At 36.7% G+C, this 15531-nt stretch overlaps 1 protein-coding gene across 1 annotated transcript in view; it reads left to right on the forward strand.

The window, feature by feature from the left end:
• Positions 1-10966, forward strand: part of LOC126267292 (3-ketoacyl-CoA thiolase, mitochondrial-like) — a 51120-nt gene extending 40154 nt beyond the window's left edge. The window contains exons 5-8 of the mRNA XM_049972368.1: positions 347-522; positions 2605-2805; positions 2969-3123; positions 10490-10966. Coding sequence (XP_049828325.1) covers positions 347-522; positions 2605-2805; positions 2969-3123; positions 10490-10574 — 617 coding nt within the window. The 3' untranslated portion in view covers positions 10575-10966. The remainder of the gene's footprint in view (positions 1-346; positions 523-2604; positions 2806-2968; positions 3124-10489) is intronic.
• The last annotated feature ends 4565 nt before the right edge of the window (positions 10967-15531 follow it).

Consider the following 15531-nt stretch of genomic DNA (forward strand, 5'->3'; position numbering starts at 1 on the left):
ATTAATATGAAAAGGTTTTTATTGACACATCATTTACTGGTAGACTTTTGCTGACTTTGAAGAGCAAGCATTTCTAATGCTTCAGACAAAGATTTCAATTTTGAAGGCCTATCAACAATTAAAAGTTGTGTTTAGGAGAAAGAGTGTTGAGCTTTGTTTGCTAAACAAGGAATCAGTATACTTATTCCATCGAGGTATTGATCATATGAATATCTAATATTTCTTATATAAAAAGAGTTTAGGCTACATATGTATGTATGTATGTATGTATACACTGAGTGTATGGAGCCAATTTAAACGTTACTTTTAACTTGAATTGTTATGAAACTCTTTTTGTTTATTACAGCCAATGAAAAAGGTTACTTTAAGGAAGAATTAGCTCCAGTTACCATAAAAACAAGGAAAGGTGAAGAAATTGTGAATGTTGATGAGCATCCTAGACCATTCTCCACAGCTGAAGGACTAGCAGCTCTTCCTCCAGTTTTTAAAAAAGATGGAGTTGTTACTGCAGGTTCTGCATCGGTAAGAGATATTGATTCCCTGCAAAGTGTTTGATACTACTTCCATTTACGTTTCTATAAACTTAGGCAGCATCTGTTGCTATTGCAACAAGAGCAACGATAACATTCTGTATTTTACTTGTGCATATGCTGTTCATTTGTCTCATAAATATTTTTTTTGCCTCAAAGAAGCCATCAAAGGAACTAGGAAAGGTAGTTATTTTGTTTTATTCATTGAATAAAATCACTGATTTAGGATCAAAATTTATAAACTGATGTCTGTCCACATTAAGTAATAATTCACACTAAGTAATAATTCAGAGGAAAAGCTTGCAAAAGTTGATTTCATTTGGGACATGTTGCAATGACACACCAGCATACAGCTCTTTGGTAAAGTTTTGTAGCTGATCATCAGAAGGCTGTGTCCATCATGAACCATGCTATCCTACCGGCATTCAGCATGTGCTTTACGTCCAGTGATCTTGTTTTAGGGTTCCTTAGATTGATTTAGAAAAATATTAAGATAGTTGTTTCCAAAACCATTCTGACAGTTCCTACCTCTGATGTGAAGCTGACTTACAGAAAAAAAGTCACATTAGCAACAGACAAAGCAGACAGATGGTTTAATGAAAACAGGCTCATTATGAATGGCAAAAAAACAACGTGGATCAACTTCATACATATTACAAATAAAATAAAAACTAACCTTACAGTAGAACTGGGTAAGTGTAAGATTGAACAAGTATCATACACTAAATGCTTGGGAGTATGATTTGATGAACACTTAAGATGGGAAAAACATGTAATATCATTAAACAAAAATTAAGTCAAACATGTTATATACTTAGAATGCTTAAAAGCTCATGTAATATTAAAACAGTGTTATGTGTTTATTTCTCATTCATGCACAGTTTATTAAGATGTGGTGTACAGTTTTGGGGAAACAACAATCTAACAAAACATTCATTTAGACTACAAAAGAAGACAGTCAGAATAATAAAAGGTATAGGATATAGAGACTCTTGTAGGCATGCGTTCAAAGAATTAAAAATCATGACACTACCATCCTTATATACATATGAAAACATATGTTTCTTAAAAGAACACAAGGAATTTTCTACATTAAACAGAGAATTTCACAACTACGAAACAAGGAATAGGAATGATTTCCACAGAGAAATTCATAAAACAGCTATGTATCACAAAAGTGTACTATACCAACCCAAAATCCTCTACAGTGCTCTCCCCAAAGAACTAAAATTAATACCAAAACTGCACATATTTAAAAGAGAATTAAAAAACATGTTATTGAGCAGTAGCTTTTACAGTATTGAAGGGATTATGAATCATTGACAATAAAAGCGCAGTTAATATTTCCCTGACATAATAAATATGTGTAATTGCTCACATTTAAATACTTACTGTTTCTATGAAAGTGTGAAACAGTGTTAATGTAAGAATGGAAATAATCTTTGATGTGAGAATCACTAGCTCTTTTTTGTACATTGTTATTCTACTTGTATATTTTTATGTTGATGTTCTTATAGTTCAATTAAAATTGTAATTTCTAAGTGACAAGTAAATTCAATTATAAATTTTCATGTACATGTATTTTAAATTCTAATGTTTATTGACAGGTCCTACGTCGTTTTGATGATGTACTACAAGGACCCTAATAAATTGAACTGAATTTAATCTGAGGTTGTTTGCCATTTGTAATGACTTTATCATAAATGAAACATTAAACACTAGTCTTCCGTTTTTCTTTTTTGTAGTATCAGGTGAAATCCAACATTAACAAAAGATAACAAAAATACTATATATGTTTCAAAGTTTTCACTGTTTTCAATATTTATCTACAAAGATTTAATGAAAGAATAAACAGCAATTTATTTTTATACCTGACCTAAACGTATAGGCCTCTTCTCATAAATTTACTCTATGTGATACTCCTGGTGCAGAAGCAACTCTGGAATATACAAGAGAACACAGTCATCATCAAGTGTTACTGAGCTTCTTGTTTCTCTGTTACTTGTTAATATAAATATATATTTTATTAAGATGATACTTATATTTTTATTAACTTTCCTATATCTATTAACAGGGTATATGTGACGGTGCTGGAGCTGTGATAATTGCCAGTGAAGAAGCTTGCAAGGAATACAATTACCAACCTCTTGCCCGCCTAGTTGGTTACTCTGTTGCTGGAGTTGATCCCAGCATAATGGGTATTGGTCCTGCACCTGCAATACAAAATCTGTTGAAGGTTTCTGGAAAATCTTTAGCGGATATTGACCTGGTTGATGTGAGTAGATTTCAAGGGAAAAATGTGAACTATGTTCTTTGTATAAAATTATTGCATATAACCTGTGCACTGTCTCTACCAAGTAATAATTACATGCACTTTCAAACAATCAACCTGCCTATTTACTTAACTACAAAAAATTACTGTCCTTACTGACTTACAGATCAATGAAGCATTTGGTGCCCAGGTAATGGCCTGCCAGGAAGAACTGAAACTAGATATTGAGAAACTTAATGTCAACGGAGGTGCTATTGCTCTAGGTCATCCACTTGCAGCATCAGGGGCTAGAATCACCACACATATTGTACATGAGCTCAGGTAAACATTTTGATGAATATTCAGATTAGCTGTAAATTATCTTTAATTAAGGATATAATTATAAATGGTGGAAAAATCGAAATTTTTTGTGACTTTATTAAATTCTATAGTCTTTCCTTTTACATTGGTATATACATTACAAGGTTTCAAATGAAAAATGGCCTATGTATACCAAATTTTAATGTTATGGTCACATGTGCCGCCACGCCCCCTTTATTTCTGTTACAGAAACCAGTATTATTTCGAAAAGAAATGTGAACATTCTGTTTCCAGCAATTATAGTATGATACATTGTATTTGTTGATGACAGTGCAGGTTTCTTGTGGCTGTAAATGATTATCTTTGCTAGTATTTACTTTTGTTTCGCTGAACCAGTTTGTTCACATGTTAGTGGAAGTTTGTTGTCCAAGTGCTGCATATATTTGTGGAAGTACATATCCTTTAGTGTGCAATAAATACGAACTATAACACACATCAAGAAATTCAATAAAAGGAAATTCTGTGGTAACCAGTTTACAAACAAAGCAAGCCACACTGTTGAAAGTAACGTAAGTATCAGTTCTTCAGGGAAGAAACTCCCACATGGACGCTTCCTGGTGATTCAAATTTTTGTGTTAACAATGACGCCCTTTGTGGTGAATCTGTAGTTGATGTGAGCATCTTACCTTCTTTGATAAAGGAATTGGCGAAATGTAAATAATGCTATGCTGTTGGCTGCCTGGAAATAACTGAAAAACGAAGTAGCACGGAAGGTTTAGAATCAAAATTAGTTGTTTTGTGTAGATTCTACAATAAATCTACCTCGAAAATGACTTCAAACATTGTGCATAAATCATACGATGTGAATTTGAAGTTAGTGTATTCAAGAAAGAAACTGTAAATATTAATGGAGCCAAGGACATTCCTATTGCTCTCGATGGGACATGACAACATCGAGGACATCATTCCTTGAATGGTGTTGTAAGTGCTACTTCTCTGGAGACTGGGAAAATTGTTGATGTTGAGTGCTTATCTAAGTACTGCCACACCTGTAATGGTAACAGTGAAGGACAAATTGAACATCAGTGTTCTAATAATTATGATTGTTACAGTGGAGGAGCTCTAAAAATATTTCAGAGGTCGGTGCCCATTTATAACGTTAGATACACTAAGTACCTAGGTGATGGGGACTCTAAAGCTTTAAATAAAATTAATGAGTTCAATGTTTGTGGTGTCTTGTATTTTATTGAAAAAAAAACTAATTTTTTCTCAATAAGGATCAGGTGCTCACAAAAAGTGGTGAGTTTGGTTTTCAAATACTTAAATTTATTTTTGAAACTGAAGGCACTGTTTACACAAGAAGTCCTTGACCAAAGAGCTTCTAAAAAAAACCTAAGAGTAAAAGTGCGAGTGTTGTGACTCAAAATAAAAATAAAAACCAGAGATAAACGAAACATTATGCTCATACGTGATGTTGGTTAATAATTTAACACAAAATTTCTTTTTAAAAAGTTAATAAAAAGAATTTACTTTAAGACTTTTGCTTGTTAAGTAGAAATCAACAAACAAGCAAACCCACAAAACAAAACTTACTTTTACAACAGTACCATTTGATTACACTATATCTTCATATGTGTCTTCAGTAGAGCTTTGGTCATGATGTCCACTACCAGCTCTTCACATGGGATTTGATGAACCCTAATTCTTCCTTCAAAAAGTTTTTCACAATTAAAGAAATGCTTAATAGCTATAGGTTTGGTTCGGCGATGAAATTCTGGATTCTCTGCTAACATCACTACTGCTGAATCGTCAATTCGGAGAACTGGAATTACAGATAGTCTTGTTGTATCTCCGAATTTTTGACGAGTTAATCAAATAATCTCCTTGATAGCTTCAACTAGTTCAGCTTCAGTTGTAGATGTTGCTACCATGGTTTGTCGCTGATTTAGCAATGACATCGCCCCTCCTATGTAGTTGATGACTACTCCAGATGTTGATCTGCCTGTTTTTGAGCAGCCTCTACAATCTACATCACTGTAGCATTCCAGAGTTGTGCTCTTTCCTCTTGATTTGTATGTGATTCAATATTCATTCGTTCCTGATACATAACCAAAAACACTTTTTACACTTTATAACTCTTGTTTGGTGTGATTCTTGAGAGATCTAGACAGAACATTTACACTGAAGGCTAGGTCTGATCTTGTGCAAAGCATTAGATACATTAATGCTTCAACTACTTCACTATATAGAACAGACTGTTCTACTGTAGCATCTTTCCCTGACTGTGAAACATCTGAAACTTTCAACATTGGGGTAGAAACTGCTTTAACTCTGAAAAATAGAAACATTTTAAAGTATGTTGTGCATAAGCCTTCTGGTGAATCTTGATACAGCCATCCTTGCCATGTTCAATTTGTGGACCTAAATAACCGTTTGCAGGTGCCGTTGTGATCTTAAACTCCTTTTGCAATTGCTGAAAGAAAGTGCTCAAATCATTTGTGTCAGTAGCAGATACCAACCCGCCGTCAACATACAAAATTACCAGAACTTCTTTGCCATTTTTATTTTGAATGTACAAGCATGGATCTGCTTGGCTTACTCTGAAATCTAGACTGACCACAAATTCTCTGAATCGCTTGTTCCAGCATCTTGGTGCTTGTTTTAAACCTTGAAGGCTTTTCTTCAACCTGCAAACTCTGTTGGTACCATCTTCATAACCTATTGGTTGTACCATATAAAAGATTTCCTTAAGTTTTCCATACAGGAAGGCTGTTGACGCTTCAAACTGTTCGAGGTACATTCTTTTAGTTGCAGTAACACTCGGAATAGACCGAATCGTTGTCTTTTTTGCAATTTATATCTTCTCGTTGACCGGATCACTTGGTAACCAGCTCATCCTTAAATTTTTCGATCTGGTCCTCTTCATTTGTTTTCAGTTGAAACATCCACTTATATGGCATTGCCTTGGCACCCTTCAGTAAGTCTTCAAGCTCCCAGGTTTCGTTTTCGATCAGAGATTCCATTTCTCTGTCCATTGCTTCCTTCCATATGATGCTCTCTTCATGTCTAAGTGCATCCTCATAGGTTTCAGGGACCTCAATTGTGACAAAGAAATCTTCTGTTATCATTGCATAATTAATTGAGGTACTTTGGTCTCTTTTATGATGAACGATCTCTTATCTTCACTCCTATTTCCTCTTTGCAAGTTTCCAGAATCTCATCATCAGATTCTGTGTCTGTAATAGTTTCATGCTCCAAACTATCATCTGAGTGTGTATTTTTCTCACTCGCTGATTGATTTTTAATATACTCTGAACCTGCAATGGGCTTTTCAACATCTTGAAATGGTATTGTGACTTGTTCCACACGGCAACCCAGTTTCTCTTCAAATTGCACATCTCTGGGCATCAAAATTGAATTACTTTCTTTCATCCAAATCCTGAAGCGTTTATCGCCATCATAACCAATGAGATGTCTTTTCAAAGATTTCTTGTCCATTTTCCTTTGTTTTCACTTGAAATGTGTGCATAAAATGTTGAGCTAATAATCCCATGACTCATAAGGACTGACACCTTCTACAGATGACTACCCCGGCCTATTCAAGATGTAAATTGCCGTGTTAACCTGTTCAGCCCATATCTGTTCTGAATAAGTGACATCTGGATTTGAATACTTAAGTGTCCTGGTCATCTCAACAACTGTCCTATTAGACCGCTCACAAATACCGTTTTGCTCTGGAGTATAGGGAGCAGTCAATCGCTCTGTTATACCAATTGAATTTAAGATGGACCTAACCTCTTTGTTATCAAACTCCTTGCCATTGTCACTTGGTATCTCTTTAACAGAGTACCCTAATGTCTTTGTCCATGGGAGAAAATCTTCAAGAATTTTACTCAACACTGATTTTTCTGCAGCAAAATAACCATAGAGGAACTTGATGTAATTGTCTTTGAACAAGGCAGGGTAACATTCCTTCTGGAATGACTCATGAAAAGGTCCACACAGATCAGCTGATATCAACTCAGCAGGCTTTGTTGACATTTCTCTAATTCCAAATGGTAGATGATGCACTTTCCCAAATTTGCCTGCTTCATAAATCTCTCCCCCTTCTGTAACGTCAATGTTAAAATCCTTTTTGAGTCTTGTTTTAACATGACACTTGCCTTGATGACCCCATCTCTCATGATACAGTTGAAGTACATCAATCTATCTACCACTGAAAGATTCAGAGTTGCACCCTTCTCTGGCAATAAGAGCTTAATTTCTGCTTTCTATAAAGTGCCACCAACTTAACGATTTCCACACAGTCTCACTCAACCACCAATTGTCAAAGAGCAATATGTAGTAATTGACTGAAATATACTATTTTTGTTACGATCTTGGTCAGCTAAAACAAAATACGATTTTTGGAAATTTTTGGTACATACCAGACATCAGTCAGGGTCTCGGGTCTTCACATCTGCTGCCAACTTTTGACAAAATCGGAAGTGAATCCTCTTCCCTTTGCTTCTAGAGACTCTTATCCAGCGGCCTTTGTACAACAGTCAGTGCACCAATTGTATACATCCACTTCTAATGAACAAGCCTTGCCACAAATAGTAAACAATGCTACATTCGTTAACTACAGATTTGTCCATGTTTTTCTGCACAGTTGCATTTTTAGCTGGTCTTCCATCAGCAATCCTGTTCTTACAATATTTGATCCACTGGCCCAGTTCTTTGCAATAGTTACATTTTCCTTTAACTTTGAATTTGTTAGTTTTTATTTTGTTTTGTACACCTGATTTGACTACTGATACCTCTTGTTCGATTTTGTCACTACCCTTTGTGAAATTTCTCTCTAACATGCGCAATTGTCCCTTTACTCCATCAAACAATTTCTTATCATCTTTCGTTAAAACACCCAACTCGATGTAAAGGAATCAGGCTTGCAGGTACAATATGTAAAACTATACATACCAATATCATATCAGGTAGCACAGTTTCTCCCTTTGCTTCAAGCCAGTTGTTCAGTTCATTCCACACAATGTGTGTGGAGAGGTCTTCACCCTGAGTCCAATAAAATGCGAAGAAGTCTGAAAAAATCTTGAACAGCTGGTCCACTGATGATGCTTCGAAACTCTGCTGCAATGCCTCCCATGCTTCATGAGCCGTTTCTTTGTCCATGATGTTCTTATACACAGTGTCTGTAATTACGTCGACTTGGCATAACCATTCGCTTTACGATAACAGTCTGTCTTGCCTTTATGATCCTTTTTGCTGCACCATTAGCACCTTCAGACAGTGGTTCAGGTTTTACAGACTTGCCAGCAATTATGTCTAAAGCTCCTTCAAAATAGTCAATTAGCTGTTATTTCCAAAAATGATTGCCTATCGCAGTCGCGGGGTCCAAAAGATAAATGTCGAACGTGCGATCCTAAATCGATCACGCGACTCTGTTGGCGGGCGCTATGACTATGTTTACAGTGGTCACTACAGCAATGACAAAAGAAGACTCTTACAAAAATACTTGTAATTACAAAGGAGATGACTTACCTTACTTGTCGGTGTTGTCGTCATGTGAAAGTCCATGTGATGTGTACGCTACGGGAACAATTGCTTTTTTGCCATCAATTCGTGGAGGTATTTAACTTAGAGCAATAAGGGTACGACGGCAAACAGAAAAAAAACACGATCGCAAACAATTGATCGTTTTAGGATCGCACATTCGATATTTATCGTTTGGACCCCGCAACTTCGATAAGCAATCATTCTTGGAAATTACCCAATTAGCTCTCGTATTTTTCTCTTCCACGTTGGCCAATCAGTTTCACTATTAACCGACTTGATATGTTTTACCAGATCCATTTCAAGGCTAAAACTAAAAACATGCTCTCAAATACGAAACTGTATCTGTCACTTTTTGCACACGTTTTCATACACGTAACTGGGAACCATAGCCTATTGTATTTTGTTGGGGAAAAAACTTATTTATTCTCATTAAAGTCATGTGCTGACAAAAAACGGTGAGTTTAGTTTTCAAATACTTAGATTTATTTCTGAATCTGGAGGCACTGTTTACACAAGAAGTCACTTGACAAAGGAGCTTCTAAAAACATCTAAGAGTAAAAGTGCGAGTGTTGTGACTCAAAAAAAAAAAAAAACAGAGCTAAACATAACATTATACTCATATATGATTAATAATTTAACACAAAACTTCTTTCTAAATACGTTAATAAAAAGAATTTACTTTACATGGCGATACCTTGGTAACAAAACTGCAGTGTTGTGGACATGTGCAAAAGAGGATGGGTGCTGGATTGAGGAAGCTACAAAGAGAAATGAAAGGAAAGTTGCTATCTGATGGAAAATCTCTACCTGGTCGAGGTAGTATTTTCTAAGAACTACTTGACAAATGTACTTGCAGAAGAGCATGTTTCATGCACAAAATCATATGAGTTATTAAAGGTTTGTTCCTACTATAAGGTATATTGTGGTCTCCTGTGAGCAGTTGAGAGCAGCATACAATTTTATTTTACTTAAGGATGAGCTCATACATACACTTATTAGGTGAAAATTAAGATGTTTCCAACTTCATTTTCATAATCATGTAACGTCCCACAAGATTCTGTGAATGGACCTTTGGTTTTACTAGCTTATGTGAATGTTCAGTACTATGTTATTTAAGTCCACACTTTGCACAGGTGACACTGGCGTTGCTACAGCTGCTAGAGACTAAAAAATATTCGATTCAAAAGCTGAAGAATATTCCAGGTTGTTCAGTAAATGCTACAGTGTAAATTGATAAAAAATTTCATCTGTGTGGCAATCACTGTTATGATGTCATGACTAAACTCCTCTGCTTTTCTTTCGATTAAAAAAAATTACATGCGAAAGATACATTAACTACCTCAACATCGCTAATTCAAGTTCCGTATTTACCAAGTAAACTTGAACAAGTTCTTATGGAATCCCTGCTATGCCTTTCCTTACACCCACCTCACTTATGCAGTGGTTATCAGACTATTTCTCTGAAAAAGAAAGAAGTTTCAATTGATGTAAGAAAGCATTGGGGAGCATCTGAGGAATATGATGAGACTTGCAAATTTTATTTTAAAAACACTGAAAATATTCACATCCACTCACACACAAGAACGAAAACCAGCAGAATAATACACAGCAGCAAACATTTATACTTAATTATTGTTACATGTGTTTTTATAGGACCCATCTGTTATAATTTATATTAATGCCATTATAATTTATATTAATATATATATAAAAATTTCTATATTACTTTTAAGATTTATAGTATAAGTACATGTGTATAAGTGATGCCAATGGCTAAATGAAAGTGCTTAAACTTGAATAAATAAACAGTCCTAAACAATCCAACCTTTCTTTTCAGGAGGAGGAAAGCAAAATATGGAATAGGATCTGCTTGTATTGGTGGCGGCCAAGGAATTGCTCTCTTGATTGAAAGCATACACTAATGAATGTTTTTTATGAGAAGACTGACATGATAATTCATAATAATAATTAACTTCCTAGTGCAAATGTTGTGTTAAAATTGCACTTTGCACATCCAGTATTACTTCATTTCATACGTTTATAGTAAGAAATAAACTACTATAATATCATCTTTACTGCACTTTCTTAAGTTCCAATGTGAAAAAATGTACATTTCTTGAGGTATATAATTGTCAAAATTTTGTTCAAATGTTGTAGAGAGAACTTTAACAGTTATTCTGGATTACACTGCTCTCATATGTGTGGTTATTTCTTATTAAGAGAAAACTTTCTTGCTTCTGTAAGGTATATGCTCTGTGCTAATGGAATAGACAAGTATTCTTGCTACTAAAATAAACTATTTACTATAAAACCAGTTACAAAAATGTGCTCTAAATTCAAAAAGACAAGTAATTTTCAGTATAACTCCCATTATGACACCTAAATTCAGAAATTTCTTATGTGTCGTTCTTAGAGCATAGCTTCATTCAGTGTTGAGTTACATTATATTTTTTTACAGAACAAGGCAAAGGCTAGTGATATCAGATAAAGGCTATGAGATGTTCTCAACATATTGTCCAGTACATTTGAAGTTTGTTGTTATCTTCCTCACACATTCCTCATGGACTTTAACCAACACATGTATCAGAATGCAACCACAAGAATCAACAGTCCGTTCCATAAGATGTGCAATGTTTCTGATTTTTACGGCATACACAATTTCCTGCATAGAAATCTGATGCACTTAAATACAGAGAAAGTGGCTGCCACTCCAATGGACCTCTATGAGCCATCCATCTCCGGAGAAACTGGTATACATGAGTGCCCAGACAACTAGTCCATAATGAGATGGTGTATCATCATGTTGGAAGGAAGTTGTAAATGTCTCATCTTCAGACAACAACTGCAGATAATGGGTTGCTGTTGGTGTAACCTGTATGGAGAAGGGGCCAACAATATGAGAATCTGATTTCCCAAACCAAACCATCAATTTTGATGTGCCAACTACCTTTGACAGTTTCATCTTGCAAGAGTATACATCTGATCAGTATCTGTGATTCTGTTTTTCACTTCTCCATTCACATAGATATTAGCAACATTTGTAAACAGCACATCACATGGGGAAATGATGATTTCATTCAGCTTGCATGCCACCCATTCAGCAAACTTCACCCAGTGACCTGGAGATTTGGTGAAATTTGAATTTGCATTTTGCATTGGTGCCATTTATGTGTGATCAAAATTTTCACTGCTGACGTATGACTGACCTCAGTTTCCTGGTATGCAGAAAACATTGTGCTCTGGACCCTTACAGAACAATTTCAGCGTAGCAGTTCTTGTTTCATCCATGCAGCTTTTGGTTTGTTTGTGACAGAGCAAGTTTTATGGAATTTCACAAAAAGTTTTAACACCACATTGTCATTAACAGGGTGTCTGCCTGGGTGGAGTTGGCTAAAACCCTCTGCAGGACATTCCCAATGCATTTGGTTGTATTAATGCTACCAGTTTTCACGTCATTTGTAAGAAAGAAGCCTCAGTCATAAGTCAAGAATGAACAAAATCATGATCATTTGAAAGGCACCAATGTTTTTCCTGTATAATTATCTATCTTTTTGATACACCACGTGATTCCCTTTCCATTTCAAAATTTTTGTCCCAGACACTGGCTTCCAAAATGGCCACCATGTTGGTAATATAGTCTCAAAGGTTAACCCCCCCCCCCCCTTGTCCATCTCATACTATGCTACTTATGGTTGTCACATTGGTAACATCATCACACTGCAGGCTTTCCCAACATCCCATTCCATATTACTTGAGATTAAATTCCTGTTGTCCAAATGTTTTTGTTTTGGGGGAGAGGGGGGAAATATTGTGCACATAAGCCATTTTTAAAATATTTCTTATTTTTTGAACCGAACTGAAATGGTGAAATCTTATTTTGTCAGGCAATCAATTCCCTATATGTTTATGGTTCCATATTTGATATATTGAATCTGTTTACATTTCTACAGGTATTACTGCAAGGGGTGATGTAATACCGTGCAGTGTTAGGCATAGTACAATATAGCACATAAAATGGCAAAATCTCTGTAAGAATAAAACAACTGATAAAATTTATTTACAATTCAAAAATGTAAATTTCAGAACTTATTAAAGTTTCAACAAAGAGCAAAAAATCAAGAGTCCTTTTACTGGTAAAATAACATTTTAACACGATGGACTCAACTTGTCAAATTTAATGCTTATTTGTAGGCAGGAGCCACAAACACACTTTTTAGCAGTGTCACATCCACTACACTCTGAATGAACCCATTCTCTACAAAACACACATGAAACCACAGCGCCCTGTTTTTCCCAAACGAAATAAATGTCAGTAAATGTAATGTTCCTACGTTTATTGTAACAGGAGTTTCTCTGAAAGGGTCCGTGTCATACATCTCCTGGCGACTACAGAGTTTGTACAATGGTGGGTCTAAATCATAATCTGATAAAGACTCAAGAGAGATGTTCCGGCATTTCATTATGCCAGATTGATAAGGTCTTATTTTTTATGTGAACTTTCTGAACTTACTTTTTCTCTGAGGCTTCAACTTTTTTCTAAACTAGCTTTGTTAGAACTAAAAGTGAAAAATTGAGGATTACTGTTAAGTGGCATTTTTCTTCAATTTAAGAGGACCTGCTAATGGAGAAATATCTTTCAATTGTAGCCCAGCTACAGGCTGAACTCGTAATTCTTTGCCCACATCATCGAGGATACCAGTCGCTGCCTCTCAAGAACAAACCACAGCTGTGTCATTACTTTCATCATTTTTAGCAGAGCCATCCTCAACAGCTGGTGGTCTTAAAACTGTCTTTTCTTCTGGGTGCAAAAGCATGAAGTCACTAAAAAGTTGGTAGGAGCTGGAGAGAAATTCCTGTATTGTTGAAAATCCTCATGAAGGCTTTGCTAAAGATAGGACAAATGTCATAGGGTGCTATTTTCTTGTGGGTGCTAAGCTTCATAAAATTATCACATTCATGATTAAATGAAGCCGTCAAGCTGCGGAGAAACGCCACATCCAAAGGTTGGAGCCTGTGAGAGCAGTGAGATTGTAGTGTAACCATTGCTGTTCCATTGTCCTTGGAAAAGTTGTAGCCTTCTAGGAACACATGGCTAGTGTGATTGCCTAAATCAAAAGTCTAGTATGATTCTTAGACACCTGGCAATGTTAGCAAAATGCTTCAGCCACTTTGAAAGAGATCCTCGGTCATCCAACCATTCATGATACATTCATATATTGAATTTGGTGCCCCCCCCCCCCCTTGTAGGGCAGGAGTCATTCTGAACTGAGAAAAAATAAACATGAGAGGCATATATGCCCCAGTGGCACTCATTGAACATCTACATCTACATAAATACTCCGCAATCCACCATACGCTACGTGGCGGAGGGTACCTTGTTCCATAACTACCATCTTCTCTCCCTGTTCAACTCCCAAACAGAACGAGAGAAAAATGACTGCATATATGCCTCTGTACGATCCATAATCTCTCCTATCTTATCTTTGTGGTCCTTCCGTGAAATGTAAGTTGGCGACAGTAAAACTGTACTGCGGTCAGCCTCAAATGCTGGTTCTCTAAATTTCCTCAGTAGCGATTCATGAAAAGAACGCCTCCTTTCCTCTAGAGACTCCCACCCGAGTTCCTGAAGCATTTCCGTAACACTCGCGTGATGATCAAACCTACCAGTAACAAATCTAGCAACCCGCCTATGAATTACTTCTATGTCCTCCCTCAATCCGACCTGATAGGGATCCCAAACGCTCGAGCAGTACTCAAAAATAGGTTATATTAGTGTTTTATAAGCGGTCTTCTTTACAGATGAACCACACCTTCACAAATTTCTACCAATGAACCGAAGACGACTATTTGCCTTCCCCACAACTGCCATTACATGCTTGTCCCACTTCGTATTGCTCTGCAATGTTACGCCCAAATATTTAATCGACGTGACTGTGTCAAGCGCTACAGTACTAATGGAGTATTCAAACATTACGGGGTTCTTTTTCCTATTCATCTGCATTAATTTACATTTATCTATACTTAGAGTTAGCTGCCATTCTTTACACCAATCACAAATCCTGTCCAAGTCGTCTTGTAACCTCCTACAGTCACTCAGCCGGCCGCGGTGGTCTCGCGGTTCTAGGCGCGCAGTCAGGAACCGTGCGACTGTTACGGTCGCAGGTTCGAATCCTGCCTCGGGCATGGATGTGTGTGATGTCCTTAGGTTAGTTAGGTTTAAGTAGTTCTAAGTTCTAGGGGACTAATGACCACAGCCGTTGAGTCCCATAGTGCTCAGAGCCATTTGAACCATTTGAACAGTCACTCAACGACGACACCTTCCCGTACACCACAGCATCATCAGCAAACAGCCGCACATTGCTATCCACCCTATCCAAAAGATCATTTATGTAGATAGAAAACAACAGCGGACCTACCACACTTCCCTGGGGCACTCCAGATGATACCCTCACCTCCAATGAACACTCACCATCGAGGACAACGTACTGGGTTCTATTACTTAGGAAGTCTTCGAGCCACTCACATACTTAGGAACCAATCCCATATGCTCGTACCTTAGTTAGGAGTCTGCAGTGAGGCACCTAGTCAAACACTTTCCGGAAGTCAAGGAATATGGCATCCGTCTGATACCCTTCATCCTTGGTTTGCAAGGTATCATGTGAAAAAAGGGCGAGTTGCGTTTCGCAGGAGCGATGCCTTCGAAAGCGGTGCTGATGCATGGACAGAAACTTCTGTGTCTCAAGGAAATTCATAATATTCGAACTGAGAATATGTTCGAGAATCCTGCAACAAACCGATGTTACGGATATTGGTCTGTAATTTTGAGGATCCGTCCTTCTACCCTTCTTATACTCAGGTGTCACCTGCTCTTTTTTCCAG

Source organism: Schistocerca gregaria, chromosome 4 (assembly GCF_023897955.1).
Source record: "Schistocerca gregaria isolate iqSchGreg1 chromosome 4, iqSchGreg1.2, whole genome shotgun sequence".
NCBI lineage: Eukaryota > Metazoa > Arthropoda > Insecta > Orthoptera > Acrididae > Schistocerca > Schistocerca gregaria.